The sequence below is a fragment of the Gasterosteus aculeatus genome, chromosome 1, assembly GCF_964276395.1.
Source record: "Gasterosteus aculeatus chromosome 1, fGasAcu3.hap1.1, whole genome shotgun sequence".
In the NCBI taxonomy this organism is placed as follows: Eukaryota; Metazoa; Chordata; class Actinopteri; order Perciformes; family Gasterosteidae; genus Gasterosteus; species Gasterosteus aculeatus.
In genome coordinates, this window is record NC_135688.1 from 31,213,463 (window position 1) to 31,236,452 (window position 22,990).

The window sequence follows — 22,990 nt, forward strand, 5'->3', positions numbered from 1 at the left end:
TCTTCAGTTACTCAGCGAGTCCACAACCGTCTGCACACAAGTATTTATTTAAAGCCATTTGTCCGTCTGTGGCTACAACTTTGTGTGACCGAATAACCAACCAACATATTAGACGTTCTTATCAAACAAAAACTTGAGCGAAACAGAGATGTGTCATGATTTTAATTCCCCCCCATCACCTTGATCAACCGATCGATCCCACATCCTAATCAATAGGACACACGATGGAACAGAAGCTGATGAGCACACTGCTCGTACCTGGAGATGGAAGACGCGACGTTACATTCAGAGCAGACCCCAGTTCAGTAGAGCGGTCACGTGACCGTCCAGGTTGGATCCAGAGACTAGACACATCCATTGGCTACCAGGGAAACTTCCTTTGATGGAGTTAAAAAAAAAACTCCACCAATCAGGAAACTAGAAACCGACCACCGGCTGTTTTGGATCCAAACTCCTCCCACGTTGATTCATTCAGCGATTACTTTTAAACGTTTACAAGCCCAAGTGGCATAAAGAGATGACGTTGAATATTCCCGACTCGGGTCAGCTGCGTCCCAGAGCGTATATGTACAAGAAACAGGTCTGGCCACGCCCCCTTCCATCACCCAGACACCTCGTAAAGACCTGGGGGGCGGGGCTTACCGCCCTACCCACCGAACCCTACAATAAAAAACTCACCAAGAAAACAAGAAACCTTAAAAACGGAGGAATGAAAGAAATAAACAGAAGTACAAAAATAAATAACTCAGCTGCTGGTTCATCGCTCGGATCCGTCACAGGAGGTAGTGCCACGTTTCACATAAACGGAGGAGGGCCAGGCGGGCGGAGTTTACCAAGTCAGATTTACTTAAATTAGAACGTAATATTCCACCTAATATCCTATTTAAATAGTTTGGTTCTCTCACCATTCGTCATCTTGAGTGATGTGTATTTGAGCCGACCTAAAGCCTCCGTGTGACGTGGGGCTAAAGTGTCCTGGCTGGTTTATAGACCAACTACTGGCCCAATGATGATGAATCTTTATTTTCTCGATTGATTTTGATAGTTTGTAGAAAATTAAACTGAGTTAACTCCACCCGTCCGGCGCCGCATGCAGAGGAAAGCGAGCGCTGCTTGGTCACTGCTGGGCCAGCAGGGCGTTGCGGTTGGCCTTCATCTTCTCCAGACGTTTGCTCAGGTGGTTGTTGTTCACCTCCAGCTCATCGATCCGGTCCAGAGCCGAGCGGAGCTGCAGCGAGACGGAGGACACCACTTTAACCTTTGTCCTCGTCCACCAAGAAAGACAGACGCATTGTCGGGGAGATGAAGGACATATCGAGAAGGTACCTCTCTCTGAAGCTTTCTCTTATCGACCTTCAACTCGTCTTCGATCTTCTCTGCGTTTTCTGAGGCGGACTTGTATCGGGTCACCTGACCCTCCAGGCGGATCACCTGCGTTTCATTGGCAGTAAATGTTAAATGTCGCGAGACGCTGACGACACGTTTCTTTTTCTCTTAGAGGCTCGTGTGGTTTTATCGCTTGTTTAAGAAGCTCCACTTACATTTTGCTCCAGAGTGGTGACTTCCTGTTCAGATTTGACCAGCTTGAACTTCAGATCACTGATTTGTCTGTTGGCGTCTCCTGATAACGAGAGAGAAGGACGTAAAGAGGACATCTACAGAGACTAGGATGAAGACAAAGACACTATAAGACATCTTCAGACTAGGCTGAGGAGAGACAGGAAGGACACTCACTCTGTAGGTCCAGAAGATGAGAGTCCTCCAAATGGTCCCCTTCGGGATTCTGGACTTCGTCTGTCCCGTTCTTCTGTCTCCGATCCAGCTGAGACTTCAGCTGTCTCACCTTCACATCAACACGATTAATAAAGGACATGATGGTTTGAGCAATAAACCCTGAAGGAAACATCACCTGATCCCGTAAACTCTCTCTTTCTTCAAACAGCTTCTTCAGCCGGAGTTCTGCCACGAGAAAAGATCAGAGGTCAAAGGTTAATGACATCAAAACACACGCGTCGTCTCTTCATCCAGAAAGTTGTTGACAAATCCACTTTCTTCCAAACCGGCCGCTGACGCTGAGCGGCACCATACCCCCCCCCGCTGAGCGCCGCCAGCCCCGGCAGGTCTCCCCCCGTCACCGGGTACTGAAAAACGAGATCGGCGGAATACGAACGCTGTTGGAGCGACGTAGGAAGACTTTCCTCACGATCAGTTTGGATTCTGCAGGCGTCAGAGGAGCGCTTGATTCGTGTCACAAGGACATCCTGCTTTGTTTGTTTGGAGGCAGATTTGGGCTCAAACATTTGAGACGAATTTTTCATGCATTGATTTGGAATCCCCTCTTTTCTAAACTGTCCCGTTTATCCTGGTTCATCGAACACTTTCACTACAATGTGGGTTCAGACTGTGAACCTTTAACCCCCCTGAAAGACGCGAGGAAGTCGTTGAAGCACCAAACAACGGATCAAACGCCGTGAGGATGTGTAGGAGGGAAGCTGATTGGACTAAAGATTTTACTCTTCGGGACAATTAGAAGATTTCCAACTGGAACAAGATGGTTGGTTGAAATCAAATGTTCTCATCATGGAATTGAAGAATTATCCTGAAAAGTAATGAATTACCGAGCGCGCTCTCTCTGCCGCCGGGTGGCGGCTCCTCAGGGGAGGCGGAGTCAGCAGTGACCTCATCGACACCCTCACCCTGTCCCCTCTCCCCATTGGTGGAGTTCTCGGGCGGGACGACGACTCCGTGTTTCTGTCAACGAGTCGTTAATCAATCGTTAATCTGTCATTAATCAATCAGTCATTAATCAATCGTTAATCAATCGTTAATCTGTCATTAATCAATCATCAATCAGTCATTAATCAATCGTTAATCAGTCATTAATCAGTCGTTAATCAGTCATTAATCAATCAGTCATTAATCAATCGTTAATCAGTCGTTAATCAATCGTTAATCAATCAGTCATTAATCAATCGTTAATCAGTCATTAATCAATCGTTAATCAATCAGTCATTAATCAATCGTTAATCAGTCGTTAATCAATCAGTCATTAATCAATCAGTCATTAATCAATCAGTCATTAATCAATCGTTAATCAGTCATTAATCAATCGTTAATCAGTCATTAATCAATCATTAATCAGTCGTTAATCAATCAGTCATTAATCAATCGTTAATCAGTCATTAATCAATCGTTAATCAGTCATTAATCAATCGTTAATCAGTCATTAATCAGTCGGTCATTAATCAATCGTTAAGTCATTAATCAATCAGTCATTAATCAATCAGTCATTAATCAATCATTAATCAATCATTAATCAATCAGTCATTAATCAATCGTTAATCAGTCATTAATCAATCGGTCATTAATCAATCGTTAAGTCATTAATCAATCAGTCATTAATCAATCGTTAATCAGTCATTAATCAGTCATTAATCAATCGTTAATCAGTCATTAATCAATCGTTAATCAGTCATTAATCAGTCATTAATCAGTCGTTAATCAATCATTAATCAGTCATTAATCAATCGGTCATTAATCAATCGTTAATCAGTCATTAATCAGTCATTAATCAGTCGTTAATCAATCATTAATCAGTCATTAATCAATCGGTCATTAATCAATCGTTAAGTCATTAATCAATCAGTCATTAATCAATCATTAATCAATCAGTCGTTAATCAGTCATTAATCAGTCATTAATCAATCGGTCATTAATCAATCGTTAAGTCATTAATCAATCAGTCATTAATCAATCGTTAATCAGTCATTAATCAGTCATTAATCAATCGTTAATCAGTCATTAATCAATCGTTAATCAGTCATTAATCAGTCATTAATCAGTCGTTAATCAATCATTAATCAGTCATTAATCAATCGGTCATTAATCAATCGTTAATCAGTCATTAATCAGTCATTAATCAGTCGTTAATCAATCATTAATCAGTCATTAATCAATCGGTCATTAATCAATCGTTAAGTCATTAATCAATCAGTCATTAATCAATCATTAATCAATCAGTCGTTAATCAGTCATTAATCAGTCATTAATCAGTCATTAATCAGTCGTTAATCAGTCATTAATCAGTCATTAATCAGTCATTAATCAGTCATTAATCAGTCGTTAATCAGTCATTAATCAGTCATTAATCAATCAGTCGTTAATCAGTCATTAATCAGTCATTAATCAGTCATTAATCAATCGTTAATCAGTCATTAATTAGTCATTAATCAGTCATTAATCAGTCATTAATCAGTCATGGCCTCGGCGTCACTACGTGGAGCTGTGACATCACAGCCTCCAGATACCTTCAGTAGGTCTCTGAGGCCGATGACGTGGTCTCTGAGGTGGTCGCGCTCCACCCGAACCACGTCGGAGGTTTCTCTGTGCCTCTGTAACGCCTGAGAGGCGGAGGAGGAGGAAGAGGAGGAGGAAGAGGAGGAGGAGTTAGTAGGATTAGTTCAGTCAGAAAGGCAAACAGGAAGTGAAAGAGGAAGCTGGTCACTGGAGGACTGATCAATAACACGACCGGTCCTCCAGTGAGACCTGGTGCTCTACCGCCATCTTCTTCTCCTTCCACTGAAGAACCTCCTGCAGGTCAGACACCTCCTGACAATAACTGCTGCTCCTCAAGCGGAGGGCAGAAACCTCCTGGAGGAGGAGGAAGAGGAGGAAGAGGAGGAAGAGGAGCAGTCACATAGAGTTAGTGTGAGAAGAGAAAAGTCTCCTTCAGGTCTGAGGAGGACACGTGTTTGAGGGCTGAAGAGGACTCAGCAGTGATTGATGGGTGGACTGACCGTCAGCAGCTCTTCGGTGCGTCTCAGAGCTTCTTCTGCCTCTTTAAACTGGAACTGAAGAACTCGGTGAGCTTGAAGCTCTCGTTCGAACTCCTAAACGACACGTTGGACCATTAGACGGCGGCTCACTGAGGACTGTTGATCAGGTCTTCTGATGTCAGACCTTGGTCCGGTCGTCACAGTGTCGCCGTGATTCCCACAGCAGCTCCTCCATGTCGCTGAGCTCCGCCTTCAGGTTCTCCACCTGATACATCAGCGTGGACTTGTCGTTGTGGAGCTGCGCGTTGGAGACCATCGCTTTACGGTACTTGTCCTCCGACTCGGCCAGAGAGTCCTGAACAACGAGTTCATAGCATGAACATTATTGTTACTAACACACTCATATCTATATAATAATAATTAATAGTTATTATTAGAGTCCGGAGCACATTTGTAACTCATCATTGTTAATAATACTGATTCATAATAAAAGTTTATCCCATATTATATTGTTAAATATGAATAAATTGACGTGGTACCTTCATGTCTCTGATGGACGCCTCCGTCTCCACGGAGAACGACGTGTCACAGCTTCCTCTGCGAGAAGAAGCTCCGCCCAGAGAGGCCAGAGTGGCGGCGGAGAGCGTGGAGGCGGTCCTAGAGCCCTGAGGAGGAGGGGCCAGACTAGTCATCGATGACGTCACACGCTCATCCAACTCAGACACTGAAAACTAACTTTGAAACCATCTCGAGTGAACGTCGACTCACTTTGTCCACGAAGTCTCTGTCGGGCTTCTCCTCCACCTGGACACACACACGCACACGCACACGCGTTACCATGGAGACAGCTTATTGATGAGTGGGAGGATGAGAGGAGGAGAAGAGGAAGAAGCTCACCACCGGGCTCGCACGAGCTGAACTGGCCCGAGAGGAGGCCCGAGAGCCGGAAGCCAGAAAGCCCCCACAGTCAGAGGGCTGAGGGGGGGATTCAAGTAGGAGAGGAGAGGGAAGGAGATGGGGAGAGAGGGGCACAGAGGGAGTGAGGAGGAAGGAAAGAAGGAGGAAGAGCAGAAGAATGGAGGTGACCTGCAGCGTTAGTGATTATTAACCATCTGTGACCTTTGACCTGTGTGGACGTGCCAGCTGTATCTCCTGCCTCATGTGCGGTCTGAGCAGCTTTACATGTGTACATAGAACACACATATGCACGTGTACTGATGAGGTATTAGTACCTCCATGGTGTACAGTTACACACACTCACCCTGAGGCTCCCTCGGCTCCCCACAGACATCCTCTCTTCATCGTCAGACATCTGCAAACAACAGTTACAGTTCAACAACCAACAAAGAAGAAGGAGCTGAGAGACAGGAGGACAAACAGACCACAGAAGAAGAAAAGCAGGTACAGACCGATGCGTATCTCCGTGAGGGGCGAGAGAAGCGCTCGCTGTCCTCCTGAAAGCCACCAAGAACAAAGGTCACGCTTCTACTATTCTCCTGCTGCCTGACAGACAGCACACAGGGCGCACGCACGATGAGATCCTGTCAGACATCACACAGGGCTCACCTCCCAATAAGAGCCTGTCAGACATCACACAGGGCTCACGCACTATGAGATCCTGTCAGGCATCACACAGGGCTCACGCCCCAATAAGAGCCTGTCAGACAGCACACAGGGCTCACCTCCCAATAAGAGCCTGTCAGACATCACACAGGGCTCACGCCCCAATAAGAGCCTGTCAGACATCACACAGGGCTCACCTCCCAATAAGAGCCTGTCAGACAGCACACAGGGCTCACCTCCCAATAAGAGCCTGTCAGACAGCACACAGGGCTCACCTCCCAATAAGAGCCTGTCAGACAGCACACAGGGCTCACCTCCCAATAAGAGCCTGTCAGACAGCACACAGGGCTCACCTCCCAATAAGAGCCTGTCAGACATCACACAGGGCTCACACCCCAATAAGAGCCTGTCAGACACCACCCAGGGCTCACGCACAATGAGAGCCTGAAAGACGTACTGAGGGGAATTCTGTAGCCCACGCCTGACAGGATAAATGTACACAGATGTACTATGTAGAAAACAAATAACTCAAATGCAAATATATATAAAGGGCTGGTAAAATAAGTCATGCATAATGTCTTTGGCTTTAATAAAATAGGTGTACTGAAATAGTACTAAAATAAAAGTGTATAGAATATAAATGACATGAATAAATAAATGATGATGTCACAACTACAATGAACCAGAAAGGGCAGTAAACAATCATCATCACGTGGACACAGGCGGACTCAAACACACACCATCACACAACATGAACGCTTCCCAGTGGAGCCAGCAGAAGGTTAATACACAGATCTTACGGACCATGATGCACCAGCGGCACGGGGAATAAGAAGAAGAAGAAGAATCCTACCATCCACTGTTCAATACGACCCCACTTATTATCCAGCCCATAATACTTCTGGAGGCGGGAGGAAGAGAAAACGTGAGACTTGTCAGATTTTAAGGGAAAAGATGGAAGTTTGAGATGTGCTGGTTTTACACATCTCGGTGTGGCAGGCGGGCGGAGCTCCGTGGCAGAAACACCACCCGCCTGGGCTCTGAGAGGTCATAAAACACACAGCGGTGAGGATTAGTGCGCCGTACCTTGTGGCTGTGAAACAGCTACAGGAGGCGGGAGGAGACAAGAGGAGAGACGGAAGGTTAGAGGTCATAGGTCAGTCAGAGGCTCATAAAGCGACAGTACGGCAGTCGGAGCTTTTGACTGTATACATGAAGACAATGAAGAATCTTCACGTCTAGTCATGTAAAACTCACACGTTACGTATTGAGCATTAACCCTTTTGATTGGACGGTGACATTCAACAAAAACGAACATGAAATAACACTAAATTAGTCATTTCAATGATAAAAAGTAGCAGAAACAAGAAAAACGTTTTAAAATCTTATAAATTGGTGAAGTTTAAGAGAAGCGACTCCCCAACGAGAAAGGATTCACGCTTGACCTTTGACCCCTGGGGGGGGGCTTAGCACCATGTAACCCTGATCAATAAAGTGCGACCCCAGAGGACCATCGTAAGCTCCGCCCTCATTCTCACCTTCACAGGTTTTATGATTTTGAACCCGAACCCTCGACACCGATCAGGTGACAGGATGTGATGCGACCTGTCCCGAGGTGCTTTCAGAATAAGAGCCCGCTCACCTCTTTCTGTTGCCTCTCCAGCTCCTTCATCCGGATCTCTCGGGCCTCGGCCCTCTCTGCTCGCCGGGTCGCCAGCCGCGCCTCCGCCTGTCACACACGCATCATTAGCCGATTATCACGTCATCGGGCGTCCGAAAGAGATTCAGACGCCTTTCAGACTAAACTAAAAAAATGGAACAAATAAAATAGACATATTGGCATATATAAAGTCACACATTGACAAAAGGTTTGGTGTTCCTCCGATTCCTCCAACCAGGGGCCTGAATGTCACCTGTGAGCAATGGCTGTGATGGTCAACAGCTGTTCATCACGGAGACTTCAAGCTTCAAGATGCGCTAGAACCATCTGAGAACTGAAGGTTCCACGTAGCGGGGGGCGTCAGAAGACCGCTTCCTCCCCCTTTCAGCCCCGAGGGGTCTTCTAGCAACACTATTTACACACTACGTGCGTTTTAGACAAACAGTAACACACACAGGCTCTGCTAAATGAATTAATAGAAGCCATTAAAGTCAGCTGATGTGTCTCAGGGGAGGAATGTGGAACCGGTCTCACAGCTAAGACACGCCCTCCGTCACCATGACAACGACACACCTGGGGCGCGTCGTCGGAGTGGGGGGGCGACTCATGTTGAGATGCAGATTAATGATTGTTAATAATGGCGGTCGCGCGCACACACACACACACACACACACACACACACACACACACACACACACACACACACACACACACCGGAGGATCATCAATAAAAATCATCATTTTTAAGAGTAACATTCCACAAGAGAGGGTGTGTGTGTGTGTGTGTGTGTGTGTGTGTGTGTGTGTGTGTGAGGGTGTGTGGGTGAGGGTGTGTGCGTGTGGGTGTGGGGGTGAGGGTGTGCGTGTGTGTGTGTGTGTGGGTGAGGGTGTGTGCGTGTGGGTGTGCGTGTGGGTGTGGGGGTGTGTGTGTGTGTGTGTGTGCGTGTGCGTGTGGGGGTGAGGGTGTGTGTGTGCGTGCGTGTGGGTGAGGGTGTGTGTGCGTGTGTGGGTGTGTGTGTGCGTCATGCCTGACTGAATGTGTACCAACCGGTTTGTGTACCTGCTCAGTCACATGACCGGTGAACTGCTTTAAGATCAGCTGATGCTTCGTCTGTTTATGGATTATTGATCATTTCAGATCGATTTGTTTTGGTTTCTGTGTAAATACGATTGGTCTTTAACTTCCTGCATGGACTTTAAAAAAATCTTTTGGTCCAATTGGAATCAGTGAAATGACTAAACGGGTCACAACAGCCACCACAGAAGAAGAAGGTCACATTCTAGCTTCGGAATGTAGGACAACAAAGACACAACACAACAATAACACACTGAACACAAAGAAGCTTTTGTTGCCACAACCAATGACCTGAAATATTAAACTAATCATCTATATTCTAAAGACATAAGATACAAAAACATAAGGAGGGACACAGGAAGGTTACATCTAATGAAACAGAATTAAATACAAATAAATCAGGTATTATTAATCACGGTTGTTCATTATCCCTTTCTTCTTTATCATTAATATAATTCATATTTACTTCATTTATCCAGGTTATAGCAGTTTGTTTTATTATTGACTCGTGAGTTTAACGCGATGATCGGATCGATGACTATCGATCGGCGGCCTCACCTCTCGCGCGATCACGTTCAGCACGTCGTCCTCCGCGGTCCGCTTCTCCGGGTTCGGGATCCTCTTCCGGGCCGGTCCTTGGGTCCCCATGGTGTCCGGGGGACTACCTGCAGAGGGGTCCTCTAGTCGGGACGCCCCGCGCGGACCGGAGACCCAGAGACCGACTCGAGGCCTGAACCGGTTCCCGGGGCGCGGAGTCAGCGGCTCTCGGGTCGCGGTCCTCTTCCGTCCCGCAGCTCAAGTCCCATCACCGGGCGCTTCTCCCCGGGGGGGCGAAGTGTTCGCGGAGGTGTGATGTCACGCAGCAGGTCCAGAAGCTAAAGTCACACTGAGGACGGCAGCTGCAGGTTTAAACGCGGTGTTTTCCTGATGCCGTTCGGCCGTCGCCCACGGCCCAAAATCCGTAAATCCCCGTCGTTTTTACGGCTGTTGGCGGCGCCGAATAATCCACAAACGTCCCATTTAATCCAAAAGCACCCGCATCGGGTGGTTGGAACCGGAAACACGTCATAAGAAGGAGTCTCAGATTAAAGAGGTGTGTTTTCTGATGCTGGTCCGCGGTACATCCCGGGTTAGCGTGCGCTAAGCTAACGTTAGCCCGCTTCCGGGCGTCACATCCGGAATGGGATAAAAAGTATTAGGGACCACCGGATGTTCACTGTCAAGCTGGACGCATCTAGACACTAACCGGATAAGACGTTTCAAAGTAAAAGCTGACCATTATTCCATCAATCCATTCATTGGTTATTTTATATTTAATAAATAAAATAAAAACCTGAGTGTAAACGATATTTAAGAAAGTCAATGACTCACCCTCAGAGTTCTTATCATAGTTTATTGATCTAAAAGCCAAACACCGACAGATACCGATCAGTGCTTTTAATCACCAATACACTCTTCTACAATTCATAAATTAATCGATTTGTTTGACTGAAATCGTTATATTAGGATATAAGGATTTCATTTCTTATATTTTTTTAAAATATAACATCATTCACAATGTTCAAAGATTTCTGTTTTTCTAGATATTGAAAGTATTAAATGTAAATATAAATACTATTATTACAGTTTGCAAAGAGCTTACATAGCAAATCTTTTTCCAACATCATTTTATCATTGTTATTTTAGTCAACGTTCAAAATGGGAATTCAACTTTGTCAGTTTTCTTTTTAATTTTTTGAGTTTTTAAAGAAATACATAATCTGATGATTCAGCAGAAAAACTTTTGTTGAATGTTGAAGGTTTCAGCTTCAGAACATGTTGGATTTCCACTGGGCTCCGTTGTTTCCCTCTGTCAACAACAACAACAACAACAATCTGAACCAGAGCTTTGCGTTGTGAGACCTGCAGTTATAACTTCAGGAATAATAATAATGAAACTGTTAAAAAAAAAAACTTACTGGAAAAATCCTGTGTGGCTTTTTTCCTCTGATGAGATCCAGAAATCTTTTGAATTAAAGAAAACAAAATAGAACAATTAAACAAAATGAACCTGTTGATCTTGTATATTGCTAGATTATAAAAAATAATAATCAATATTATATACAGTAAAACAATGAACACACATGGCAACTCTCGTGAATATAAAACAGATGTTGGATATTTGGTTTCATGTTTTGTCCCATTTAAATAAAATGAAACCTGACAAACTTTTCCGATATTGTGATTCATCAGAATGAAAATCTCGGAATAACGAACCTTCTTCTTGGACCCGCCGGCGTTCAGAGCCGCGATCTTTCCCTCGATGTCGGACACCTGCGGGACGAAAGCGTTGCTTTAGTGCTCTACACCAGCCCAGTATTGTGTACTGTGTTTACATGTATGTTTAAATGTCTATATTTTGTCAATACGTATTTTCATGTATATGTGTTCCCTTTTTGTCCAAAACCCTTGAACGTGCTATCTTTAATCAACTCTCCTCTTATCTCCACTGTAACAACCTCCTTGACCCCCACCAGTCAGGTTTCAAGGCAGGCCACTCTACAGAGACTGCTCTCCTTGCTGTCTCTGAGCAACTCCACACTGCTAGAGCTCCTCTCTCTCCTCTGTCCTCGTCCTTCTGGACCTCTCTGCTGCATTTGACACGGTCAACCACCAGATCATTATTTCCTCCCTTCAGGAACTTGGTGTCACAGGCTCTGCTCTCTCCCTTCTCTCGTCCTACCTCGACGGTTGCACCTACCGGGTAACCTGGCGAGGATCTGTGTCGGAACCTTGTCCTCTTACTACTGGAGTTCCTCAGGGTTCCGTGCTGGGTCCCCTCCTGTTTTCGCTTTACACCAACTCTCTTGGCGCTGTCATTTGCTCGCATGGCTTCTCTTACCACAGCTATGCCGATGACACCCAACTAATTCTCTCCTTCCCTCACCTGGACACCCAGGTGGCGGCTCGGATCTCTGCCTGTCTAACTGACATCTCTCAGTGGATGTCCGCCCACCATCTGAAAATCAACCCCGACAAGACTGAACTACTTCTTTCCCTGAAAAGATTCGCTTACCCAGGACCTGACAGTCAACTTTGGGAACTCCGTACTAACGCCCACTTTGACCGCTAAGAACCTCGGTGTCACACTCGACAGCCAACTCTCCCTGACTCCCAACATCACCGTGACAACGCGATCCTGCAGATCCACGCTCTACAACATCAGGAGAATACGTCGCCTTCTCACTCAGAAGGCAGCGCAGGTACTGATTCAGGCTCTTGTCATCTCTCGCCTGGACTACTGCAACTCCCTCCTGGCTGGTCTCCCTGCCACCGCCATTCAACCTCTGCAGCTCATTCAGAATGCAGCAGCTCGACTGGTCTTCAACCTTCCGAAATTCTCCCACACTCCTCCACTCTCTTCACTGGTACCGGTGGCTGCCCGCATCCAGTTCAAAACATTGGTGCTCACGTACCATGCTGTGAATGGATCGGGTCCAGCTTACATCCAGGACATGGTCAAACCCTACATCCCAACCCGCACTCTCTGCTCTGCATCTGCAAAACTACTCGTCCCTCCCTCACTGAGAGCAAAACACTCGACTAGGTCTCGACTCTTCGCTGTCCTTGCGCCGAAATGGTGGAACGAGCTCTCTGAAGACACCAGGACCACAGAGAGCCTTCACATCTTCCACCGCAAACTAAAGACACACCTCTTCAGACTCTACCTCGACTAAAGACTAACAAATTGTAGCACTTACATTGTACTTGTAACGTCACTCATCTATAGCAAATTGTAAATTGGCTTATTTGAGGAAATTGCACTTTCTTGTTTCTTGTTCTCCTGAGTTTGTACCCTATGGTTGAATGCACTTATTGTACGTCGCTTTGGATAAAAACGTCAGCTAAATGACATGTAATGTAATGTAATTTAATGTAAAGATTATTTTACCTCGCTCTCGGCGCTCTGGACTCGGGCGGCGGTCAGCGCCACCACGTCTTCCAGCTCCGACAGCTCAGAGTCCGTCGCCCCCCCGAAGCGAGCCTTGGCGCCCTTCTCGAGCCGGCGCAACTTCGTCTCCAGATCGAACGACTGACCGGCCGCCATGTAGACCTGCGCGGGGACATGAGGAGACGGCAAGGACACCTCTGTAACAAGGACACGCCTCCCTAACGGGGACACGCCTCCCTAACGAGGAAGGGGCCGAGTATCGCCGACGGACACAGACTGGGGACCTCGCCAGAGTTTGCGTCGTGTTCACCAGATATATAATGTCAAAATGTCAGATGGTTTCAGGCCTTTTAGCAGGTCCAACCTGGACTGGAACCAGTGCGCCCAGTATGATCCCCAATACCCGGCCCTGTTGAGGACAGACTAGAGACACAGCCGGGGGGATTGAAAGCCAGTCGAGACACCTCATCATGCTTCAGACGAGGCGGGGGGAGGGGGGCGGTTGGGCGGGGTGTTAACGAGCCGTGCAGTTCATGTGTGAAGCTTACGTTTTCCTCAAGTTCCCTGAAAGCATCGTCAGCCAGCTTAACGTCGGCCCCCGCTACGTGGGTTCTGTCGAGCGGCTCTGAGACGCCGTACTCGACCATCGCGCTTTCTGTTGCATTAATGGTCCTCAGGACCTCGGTGGTGAGGTCACAGAGGGCGGCGGCGGTCGATCTCTGAAAGCCATGTAGAGGGGACAGATGTTAACAGCTGGAACCCAACACCGCACCCCGACCCCGGAGCAGCTACCGGCCCGGAGTTCGGAGGTGTCCTGCATCGAAGATGAAACACAACTGGTCTCTGAGATACTTCCTGCATGTTTCCTCCCTGGTTACAGGGGCGGCTTCAGTTGTCAGACAAACCACAACCTGCTGCTGAGGCTTCGTCAAGTGGATGTGGATGGATGTGAGTTTATTTAAGTCCGTTGGGCAAATTAAAATGACGTTGACCTTTGGCTTCACACAGGGCAGGACAGGAGCTTTGTTTGACCATCAGTTTGCCTTATTCATGACATAGTTTGAAAATCTGACTTTGGCTATTTTTGCCTCCAGCGTGGACATAACGGAGGCCCACGAGGAAGACACCATGCAGGTGTGCTGCAGGTGTCTGGATCCAGGCAGGTAGCAGCTGACTGTCACGTTTCCACAAGCTGCTGGTCCAGAACTCAGACCCGTTGGTGAGGAGGTACTCCTGTAGTCTGAGAACATCTGATCTCAATCCTTCATATGCAATGTGAACTCTTTTTGTAGTGAAACTGAGAAGTCTTCTAAATGTTTAAATACAGATGTTCTCCTGAACGGTCCTTTGGGGGAAAGGGAAGCCGTGCACCGGGACCGTGGACCTTTACGACAAACTCATTGCTGGCCTCTAATGAGGTTCCCACAGGCGATATTCCCCCCCACCCTCCTACCTTCTGAGCCTCAGTGGGCATCTCGTCGCTGGAGGAGCTCAGTTCTTTGTCCTTGGGCTTCAGCGCCCGGAGCCCGGCCCCGGACCTGGACCCGGCCAGGCCTTTGGCCGGGCCGGACCTCTTCTCGGCATCTTCCTCTGAGGACTGGCCCTTATCGCTCAGGTTCCCCGCCAGCTCGCTCAGCTTCCTCCTCAGCTTCTCCTCCTCGCTCAGACCGGCCGGAGTCCCAGTCTGCGGAGAAAGAGACGGATGGAGTGATGGACGTCGCGCCAGGATGTCAAAGGTGCTACCGGGGTCTGGATGACCTCGTCGGCCGGCGTCATTTTCTCCTCCAGGCGGTTCAGCAGACTCTCGATGGCTGACATGCGCTTGTTCAGCTCATTCATCTGGGTGGAAGAGGAGACGTGTGAATTACGTAGAATATATATATGTAGAATGGATCATCAGTACTCTTTCCACTCACTGGAAATACATCACATTCAACATCATGATTCTTTTCTTTGCCTCGTATTTAACTTAATGTTTGTTTAATGGCAAAAGAAAAAACATCCAGAACTTTTATTGTTGAAATTTGCTCAACGTCTAATAATTCATTATATATCAGACTCAAGGTGTTGATTGGCCAATCTTCCTTACGGGCGGGGCTTGTCCCAGGTTCTCCTGGGAGGAGGCCCTGCTGTTTTTGCGGCGGTGGGGAGGGGGGTGCGGGTACAGGTGGGTGGGCTGGTCCCTCGGGTACTCGTCCTCGTCCGAAGTGTCGGCGTACTGCTGCCGAGCCACCGAGGAGCTGATCTTTGAGAGAGAACGCGTCCGCACCATCCGGCTGTCTCCACCTTCATCTGTGAGAGACAGACACACACAGTTAAACAGACTCTAAACGCACACACTGGGATATACAAACAGGTGTGTACACCTACCGTTCCTCATGGCGTAGCGGTCCAGACTCCTGCGGCGGTTTGCTCGCTGGTTATAAACATTGTACTCAAAATCATTCCTGTAGCCGCGGTCCTCCAGAATCTGATCCCATTAAACACACGAAGAAGAAGCTCGGCGACGCGTTTTAAAGGTTAACGATGACAACAAAGTTAAAGATTCTGCTAAAGTAAACGTCGCCGTAGTAAACGCCGTAGTAAACGTCGTGGTAGTAAACGCCGTAGTAAACGTCGTGGTAGTAAACGCCGTAGTAAACGTCGTGGTAGTAAACGTCGTGGTAGTAAACGCCGTAGTAAACGCCGTAGTAAACGCCGTAGTAAACGTCGTGGTAGTAAACGTCGTGGTAGTAAACGCCGTAGTAAACATCGTGGTAAACGTCGTGGTAAACGTCGTAGTAAACGTGGTGGTAAATGTAGTAAACGTGGTGGTAAATGTAGTAAACGTGGTGGTAAATGTAAACGTGGTGGTTATAAACGTGGTAGTAAATGTAGTAAACGTGGTGGTAAATGTAAACGTGGTGGTTATAAACGTGGTAGTAAATGTAGTAAACGTCGTGGTAAACGACGTGGTAATAAACGTTGTGGTAAACGTCGTGGTAGTAAACGTGGTAAACGTTGTGGTTGTAAACGTGGTAAACGTTGTGGTTGTAAACGTCGTAGTAAACGCCGTAGTAAACGTCGTGGTAGTAAACGCCGTAGTAAACGTCGTGGTAGTAAACGCCGTAGTAAACGTCGTGGTAGTAAACGTCGTGGTAGTAAACGTCGTGGTAGTAAACGCCGTAGTAAACATCGTGGTAAACGTCGTGGTAAACGTCGTAGTAAACGTGGTGGTAAATGTAGTAAACGTGGTGGTAAATGTAGTAAACGTGGTGGTAAATGTAAACGTGGTGGTTATAAACGTGGTAGTAAATGTAGTAAACGTGGTGGTAAATGTAAACGTGGTGGTTATAAACGTGGTAGTAAATGTAGTAAACGTCGTGGTAAACGACGTGGTAATAAACGTTGTGGTAAACGTCGTGGTAGTAAACGTGGTAAACGTTGTGGTTGTAAACGTGGTAAACGTTGTGGTTGTAAACGTGGTAGTAAATGTAGTAAACGTCGTGGTAATAAACGTTGTGGTAGTAAACGTCGTAGTAAACGTGGTAGTAAATGTAGTAAACATGGTGGTAGTAAACGTGGTAGTAAATGTAGTAAACGTCGTGGTAGTAAACGTGGAAGTAAACGTTGTGGTAAACGTTGTGGTAAACTTTGTGGTAGTAAATGTAGTAAACGTGGTGGTAGTAAACGTGGTAGTAAATGTAGTAAACGTGGTGGTAGTAAACGTGGTAGTAAATGTAGTAAACGTGGTGGTAGTAAACGTGGAAGTAAACGTTGTGGTAAACGTTGTGGTAAACGTTGTGGTAGTAAATGTAGTAAACGTGGTGGTAATAAACGTGGTAGTAAATGTAGTAAACGTGGTGGTAGTAAACGTGGTAATAAACGTGGTAGTAAAGTCGTAGTAAACGTTGTGGTAGTAAATGTAGTAAACGTGGTGGTAGTAAACGTGGTGGTAGTAAACGTGGTGGTAGTAAACGTGGCAGTAAATGTAGTAAACGTCGTGGTAATAAACGTTGTGGTAGTAAACGTGGTCGTAAACGTGTTGTTTTTGTCGTACCTGCACAGATGGCCGCCGCGAATAAGGGAAATATTCTTCAGGGTCGAAGTCCAGCGGGTGAACGGACAGCAGACGTTTACTCTTCCTCATCTGAAAGAGAAGAAGAGGAGATGAAAAACGTCAAATCTTCAGGTTCAGAAACAGAAGTTTTTTTGTTGTTTTTTTACGTTACCACTTTGTAGCGCTGAACTTCTGCTTCTCCGTGGTCGTCCTCCATCCCGTTATACACACCTACAGGTACAAATACAACACCTTTATACACCTACAGGTACAAATACAACACCCACAGGTACAAGTGCAATAATTCTAAATCTACGAGTAGAAAATACTTTTGTACGTCCTGAAGTTTGTAAATCAATTAGTGGGGTTTTAATTCTCTTTTAATCACTTCTTTGTGTTTCTATGAATGTTGTAGGAGCCATTGGTGATGTTAGTGTACAACATGGCATTGGGAGCCAGTGTGTGTTATTGTGACAGGGGGTCTACATACATGACGCTTGGGTGACGAGGAGACACACACAGTGAGATCAGGAAGCAAATGTCTCTGACTATAAATGTATTCATCTTAAAGTTAAACTCACCGCTGCGGACGTCCGGCATACTCTGAGTGTCGTCATCACGACCCCCTTAAGGAGAAGACAAGGTCTTTATCCATAAATATGTCAATAAACCATCAAAGCTTCATATAAAAGTAACAATCCTTTTTTATGTAACATTGAGAAGATTGAGTGTTTTTTGAGATGTTATGTACAGAAATGTAGATTACATCTTTTAAAGAATCAGACTGATAAATGTCTTTATTCATTATTTGCATGTTTGTTTAATTTCAATCATGAGAAAATCAAAACAAGTAACAAAGAAAAGAATCAGCATTTAAAGAGCAGTTTCATAAAGGAGTCCGTTGTGTGACTGATCTCAGACCAGTGACCTCATCAGCTGACGGGCCGATGGCGTCATGTGACTCGCCGTCACACAGGAAGTGATGTCACACTCACCGTCTCCGTTCAGCCTCTTGTACAGTGACCTCATCACCTTAGCGCTGCCGAAGCGCTTGAAGCGATTCCTGACGTTGTCGTGGTACCAACCCACGGTGCCGATCTTCAGCACCCTGCAGGAGTACAACAAGTACTTCATTGATACACAGGAAATACTTGGTTAGTACAAAGGAAGTACTTCATTACCACAGAGCAGATACTGCCTTATTACCGAGCAATTTGTTCTTTATTCAGAGAGTGAAGCTTTAGTGGTAAATACTCTGTCACAGAACAAATACTTTATTACTATACAGGAAGTACTTCATTACTGCAGCGGCACTCACCTGGTCATGCGGCAGTTGTCACACACCCAGCCGTGCTCCTTCTTGTTGTAGCGGCTGCAGGCCTTGCAGGTGAGCATGCGGCAGTCCAAACATGGCCGCCGGCTGTTCACCAGGAAGCGGAACGGCTGCAGGCAGCGGATGCAGTGCGACTCGGACAGGCGGCTCTGGGAGCCCAGCAGCTCGCGCTTCGTGTCCTCCTTCTCGATTTTAGTCTTCAGGTCCCTGATGGGAGACGGAGGAAGAGCAGCAGCCTCGTGTGAGGGTACATGTACTACTACCATACTGCATACTACCAACACCACAGTACATGTGCTACTAGATATGCACAGTACTTCTACCATACTGCATACTACCAACACCACAGTACATGTGCTACTAGATATGCACAGTACTTCTACCATACTGCATACTACCAACACCACAGTACATGTGCTACTAGATATGCACAGTACTTCTACCATAATGCATACTACCAACACCACAGTACATGTGCTACTAGATATGCACAGTACTTCGACCATACTGCATACTACCAACACCACAGTACATGTGCTACTAGATATGCACAGTACTTCTACCATACTGCATACTACCAACACCACAGTACATGTGCTACTAAATTAACAGTATATGTACCAACACACAACCATAGTACTATTTACTCTACTATCATAACCAGTCCATGTACTACGATAACTAGAGTATCTCTACTATAACTACAGCACGTGTACTACTATAACTAAAGTACACCTTTGTGTGAAGGTCATGGATCAGATGATTGATTATTGATCCTCTGTCCTCTCAGAATACGTCCCCAGGGAGAGAACAACAGTAGAGTCTGTCCCCCCCGTCTCTGTGTGACTATGCCTCAGAGTTCTGCCCCCGGGGCTGATGGGAATTGCAGTCTTTTGGAACATAGAGCGTCTTTGTGAGCGTCCGTGTGACCAAGTCGTGATCGACAACCACATCATTCACGTTGGCATTCCTCACAACTTCATGTGGACGACTCACTAATAAAACATATAAACACATGATATATTTATATATATCATGTGTTTATATGTTTTATTAGTAAGTCGTATGCAGTATGGTAGAAGTACTGTGCATATCTAGTAGCACATGTACTGTGGTGTTGGTAGTATGCAGTATGGTAGAAGTATTGTGCATATCATATCTATCTATATGTATATGTAGGTATATGTATATCTGTATATGTATATCTGTATATATATATATATATATATATATATATATATATATATATATAGGTATATATATATATATATATATAGGTATATATATATATATATATATAGGTATATGTATATACATATAGGTGTTGATATTCGTGAAGTTGACGCAGCAGGCCGAGATGATTACGAAGGACAGAAAGGTCAAACAGAAGCCTGAAGGGGACACAGAGACACAATGAAGACGGTCACGTGGTCGTGCGGTCGGTACCCGAGACGTTCCTCTTCCTTCTTTCGGAGGTTGAAGTCTCGTTGGATCACCTCCCAGACGTGTTTGGCCTCTTCGTCCGTGAGACGCGACAGATCCAACTTGCGCTCCATGACACCGAGAGGAGACCAGATGTTCCGCTACAGACGTGGCGTCTAAAGCTGAAATCATTCAACATGGCGACAAGTGGACTTTCAATCAGTTACAAGGCACTTGGAAAAATGAGAGTAATATTTTGAGGTTGAAACATTTCAAGGAAGAGAGTTGATTCTCATTTACGAAGACAAAGTAAAAGCATCGATTGTTCAACAAGCACTAAAATAAAAGGTCAACGGACTTAAATGCTCTCGTCACCTTCAGTATTTTCATTTTATTATAAACCTTTAAGAAGTCATGCAACCTTATTCTGAGTTTTTTTTCCAATTAAAATGGATCAGTTTATGCAACAAATCAGTGTTGATCGATTGGCTGCACTGATGTGTGAGTGAGACGTGTAGCCGTCCTTCACCACACCCTGATGACATCACACATGTCACACAACGCAGGAGATGGAGATATTTATTCCATTTCACTTGGATAACTCAACTACACTTTAAATGTGAAGAAACCTTCAGAAGCAAAGTGACATTTTTTCACAGTTCTGTGAAGCAGCAGTGAAAGGACATCAAATCAAGACGTTGATAACAAATATTAGTTAAGGAACAACTGTATGAAATGAGGAAAAAGACAATAGTTTCAAAGATCTTTACACTAAAATGAGATGACTTGATTTTTACAGCTGTAGTTAAATAAGAATAAACTCACCGTGTGTTCTGGGACCGAGGAGACGTCCGTCTGGGTTCAGACTGGAGGATCAGCTGATCACATGACGCCCGTCCTCATGACAACAACACCGCACTGCTGAAGGCAGAATCCACACACACACACACACACACACACACACACACACACACTGAGGGGTCTCTGGGAGTCAGGGCTCAAGTGGGAAGCTACATTGATAACTTTGGATTTAGAGGCCTCAGAGTTTAAAAATAAAAGATGAGATAACCATTGACACTCACGTTGGTTTTCTCCCTTTATTATATTTTTGGTATTATCTTTTGCTCATAGTAATAACATAATAGTACAACAGCATGTCCTTGTGTAATAACAGTTTACAGTTCTTTGCTTCCACTTGTACTTTTCTCATCTCATGTCACTAAAACACAGACTCTGTTGCTGCTTCCACCAGGTATCATTCAGACTGTGCACGTTTAAAGAAGTGATTCAATATATATTTAAAGTACCAGACCCTTAAAACCCTCTTTGATTAGTTTTTCATTCTATTTTCTATCATTTATTTCACTAGAGATTCTGATAAATCTCATAATAATTAGCAAGAATCATTGGATATATAAAGAAGTAATAAATGCTTCATCCCAGGTGACCAAATGAAGACCTGCCAGCATTGTTTCACAGCAGCAACATCTTCAAACATCTGTTGAAGAGCCGTGAGGTTCGAGGCTGGTTGTTGGAGCTTCAATGAGGAATCAGCTGAGAAGACAAGCGGACGTCACTGATGAGTCATGACTTCTACTTTGTCTCTGATGAAGGGCAACTATGAAATACCTAAGAGTCAGATGACATTCCTGCTCCTGAGAGGATGAACCCTCTGACCTTTACACTGGTGCGTGTAGCAATTCATGTTTTCAATCCAAATGAACGTCATACATACCAGGTCAAAGGTCAGAAGGGCAGCGGTCTTTAATTACTCCAGGCCATAGTGATGAGGGCTGGGTTTCCCTCTGCAGTCTTGGACCTGGAGGATCTGCGCCTCCTCTTACTGCTTCCAGGGCAGGTCTGTGGGACAGGCAGCGTGTTCAGGGTTAGACTGCAGCCCGTGTGGGCTCCACGGAGGTCCACACTACAGAAGCCCTTTGTCTGCTCATGTTGTTAAAGTAGACATTTGTTCAGGAGGGAGAGACTGAGCAGGTTCAATTATGCCAAACGTGATGTGAAGAACTCGGCTCAGCCGACTATAACAGAGCTGCTGACATATTAATGCATGAGTGATAACTCTCCTTCAGCAGGAGAGGAACCACACAGGAGCATCACTAGTTGGTGAAGCAGCCTCTTCTCTGCTCCTGCTTACCGGAGCACAGCTTTTGCCCTCTTTGGGGCACAGCTCCACTTTGCAGTGCAGGTAGATTGCAGATGTTTCTCCAGAGAACTGGAACACGTTGAAAGAGAAGACGTTGGAGGTTCCCAGTCCGTTTCCCTCCACCATCACCGTCTGGTCGGCCTTGTTGGGGCATCTGCTCAGAAACAGGAAATCAGGTGAGTTCACCTGCTGCGGATCCTTGAAGCCGCAGGCAAAGAGTTCTTTCTCACCCGGCGATGACGAGGTCGTATCGCGGGCTGCTGTCGGTGGACGGCTGGGTGGTGGCCCAGCAGGAGTCGGTTACTATGGCGACCAGGTCGCCGTCCAGCCCCTCCGTCTTCAGCTGCAGCCACACCTTCTGGTTCAGCTGGATCTCGGTGCTCGACTCCACGCGGTTCTGGAGTCCGAGTTAGTACGAGTACAAAAGGCTCCTTGTTGTCTCTAAAGCCACCACATGGAGCCTGAGTGGACTCCTTAGAGGGAAGCTCCTTCACCGAGTTAGTACGAGTACAAAAGGCTCCATGTGAGCTGTTAGATGAGGCCCAGGACGGGATGAGGAAACACAAAGTATTACTGGTGCTGAAGGGTTCCTTCTATTTGGAGAGGAACACTCAAAGCTTCTGAGATCACACTGACTGGAGTTTACTCCACACGGGTGGAGCTAAACCACGGAACATTTGGTGCAGAATCAAGGAATTAAAAGATCCTAAATAATAACAGCGATGAGCATTTGGTCGATATGAAGTCGGGCAGAGAGGAAGAGGATGCAGCTGCTCTTACCTTGTGGAGGTCGGGTGGAGCAGCAGGGAGACGGAGCTCTGAAGATCGAGATCAGTGAAGTCTCTCAGGAAGATGTGCCTGCTGTGTCTCCGTCTCCGTCCTTTATACTGCTGCTTCTCTTCACGCCCAGAAGACCGATGTAACTTTGACATCAGAGCAGAGACGTGGGGTTACGGAGGTAAACCTGGATTCTATTGAACTGGTTCCTCAGCATTCTGTCCTGGTGGCTTTGGACCTGAGAGCCTCAGGTG

The 22,990-nt window shown here is 46.0% G+C and overlaps 2 protein-coding genes across 28 annotated transcripts; both read right to left on the reverse strand.

Moving 5' to 3' along the window:
* Window positions 1-31: 31 nt before the first annotated feature.
* On the reverse strand, window positions 32-10,288 carry lrrfip1b (leucine rich repeat (in FLII) interacting protein 1b). Of its 26 annotated transcripts, XM_078103843.1 has the most exons (19): window positions 9,632-10,267; window positions 7,981-8,067; window positions 7,425-7,442; window positions 7,192-7,239; window positions 6,185-6,229; window positions 6,037-6,087; window positions 5,673-5,750; window positions 5,544-5,579; window positions 5,315-5,440; window positions 4,960-5,130; window positions 4,797-4,889; window positions 4,558-4,650; window positions 4,308-4,400; window positions 2,619-2,751; window positions 1,910-1,959; window positions 1,735-1,843; window positions 1,542-1,621; window positions 1,327-1,431; window positions 32-1,228 (listed from the first exon to the last, which is right to left on the reverse strand). In XM_078103843.1, exons 1-19 carry the CDS (start codon window positions 9,719-9,721, stop codon window positions 1,118-1,120), a joined length of 1,617 nt encoding a protein of 538 aa, XP_077959969.1. In that variant the 5' UTR covers window positions 9,722-10,267; the 3' UTR covers window positions 32-1,117. The 26 variants fall into 26 exon arrangements, with proteins under 26 accessions (XP_077959969.1, XP_077959970.1, XP_077959973.1 ...); XM_078103844.1 differs by lacking the exon at window positions 7,192-7,239; XM_078103847.1 differs by lacking the exon at window positions 5,673-5,750.
* Window positions 10,289-10,449: 161 nt separating this feature from the next.
* Window positions 10,450-21,352, reverse strand: mlpha (melanophilin a). 2 transcript variants are annotated; one of them, XM_078103841.1, is made up of 16 exons: window positions 20,624-20,754; window positions 19,823-19,980; window positions 18,362-18,583; window positions 18,039-18,151; window positions 17,625-17,669; window positions 17,216-17,274; window positions 17,044-17,133; window positions 15,375-15,474; window positions 15,094-15,296; window positions 14,763-14,843; window positions 14,458-14,688; window positions 13,553-13,723; window positions 13,005-13,166; window positions 11,330-11,386; window positions 11,032-11,077; window positions 10,450-10,922 (listed from the first exon to the last, which is right to left on the reverse strand). In XM_078103841.1, exons 2-16 carry the CDS (start codon window positions 19,930-19,932, stop codon window positions 10,882-10,884), a joined length of 1,731 nt encoding a protein of 576 aa, XP_077959967.1. In that variant the 5' UTR covers window positions 19,933-19,980; window positions 20,624-20,754; the 3' UTR covers window positions 10,450-10,881. The 2 variants fall into 2 exon arrangements, with proteins under 2 accessions (XP_077959967.1, XP_077959968.1); XM_078103842.1 differs by lacking the exon at window positions 13,553-13,723 and having other exon boundaries at window positions 20,624-21,352.
* Between the last annotated feature and the right edge of the window lie 1,638 nt (window positions 21,353-22,990).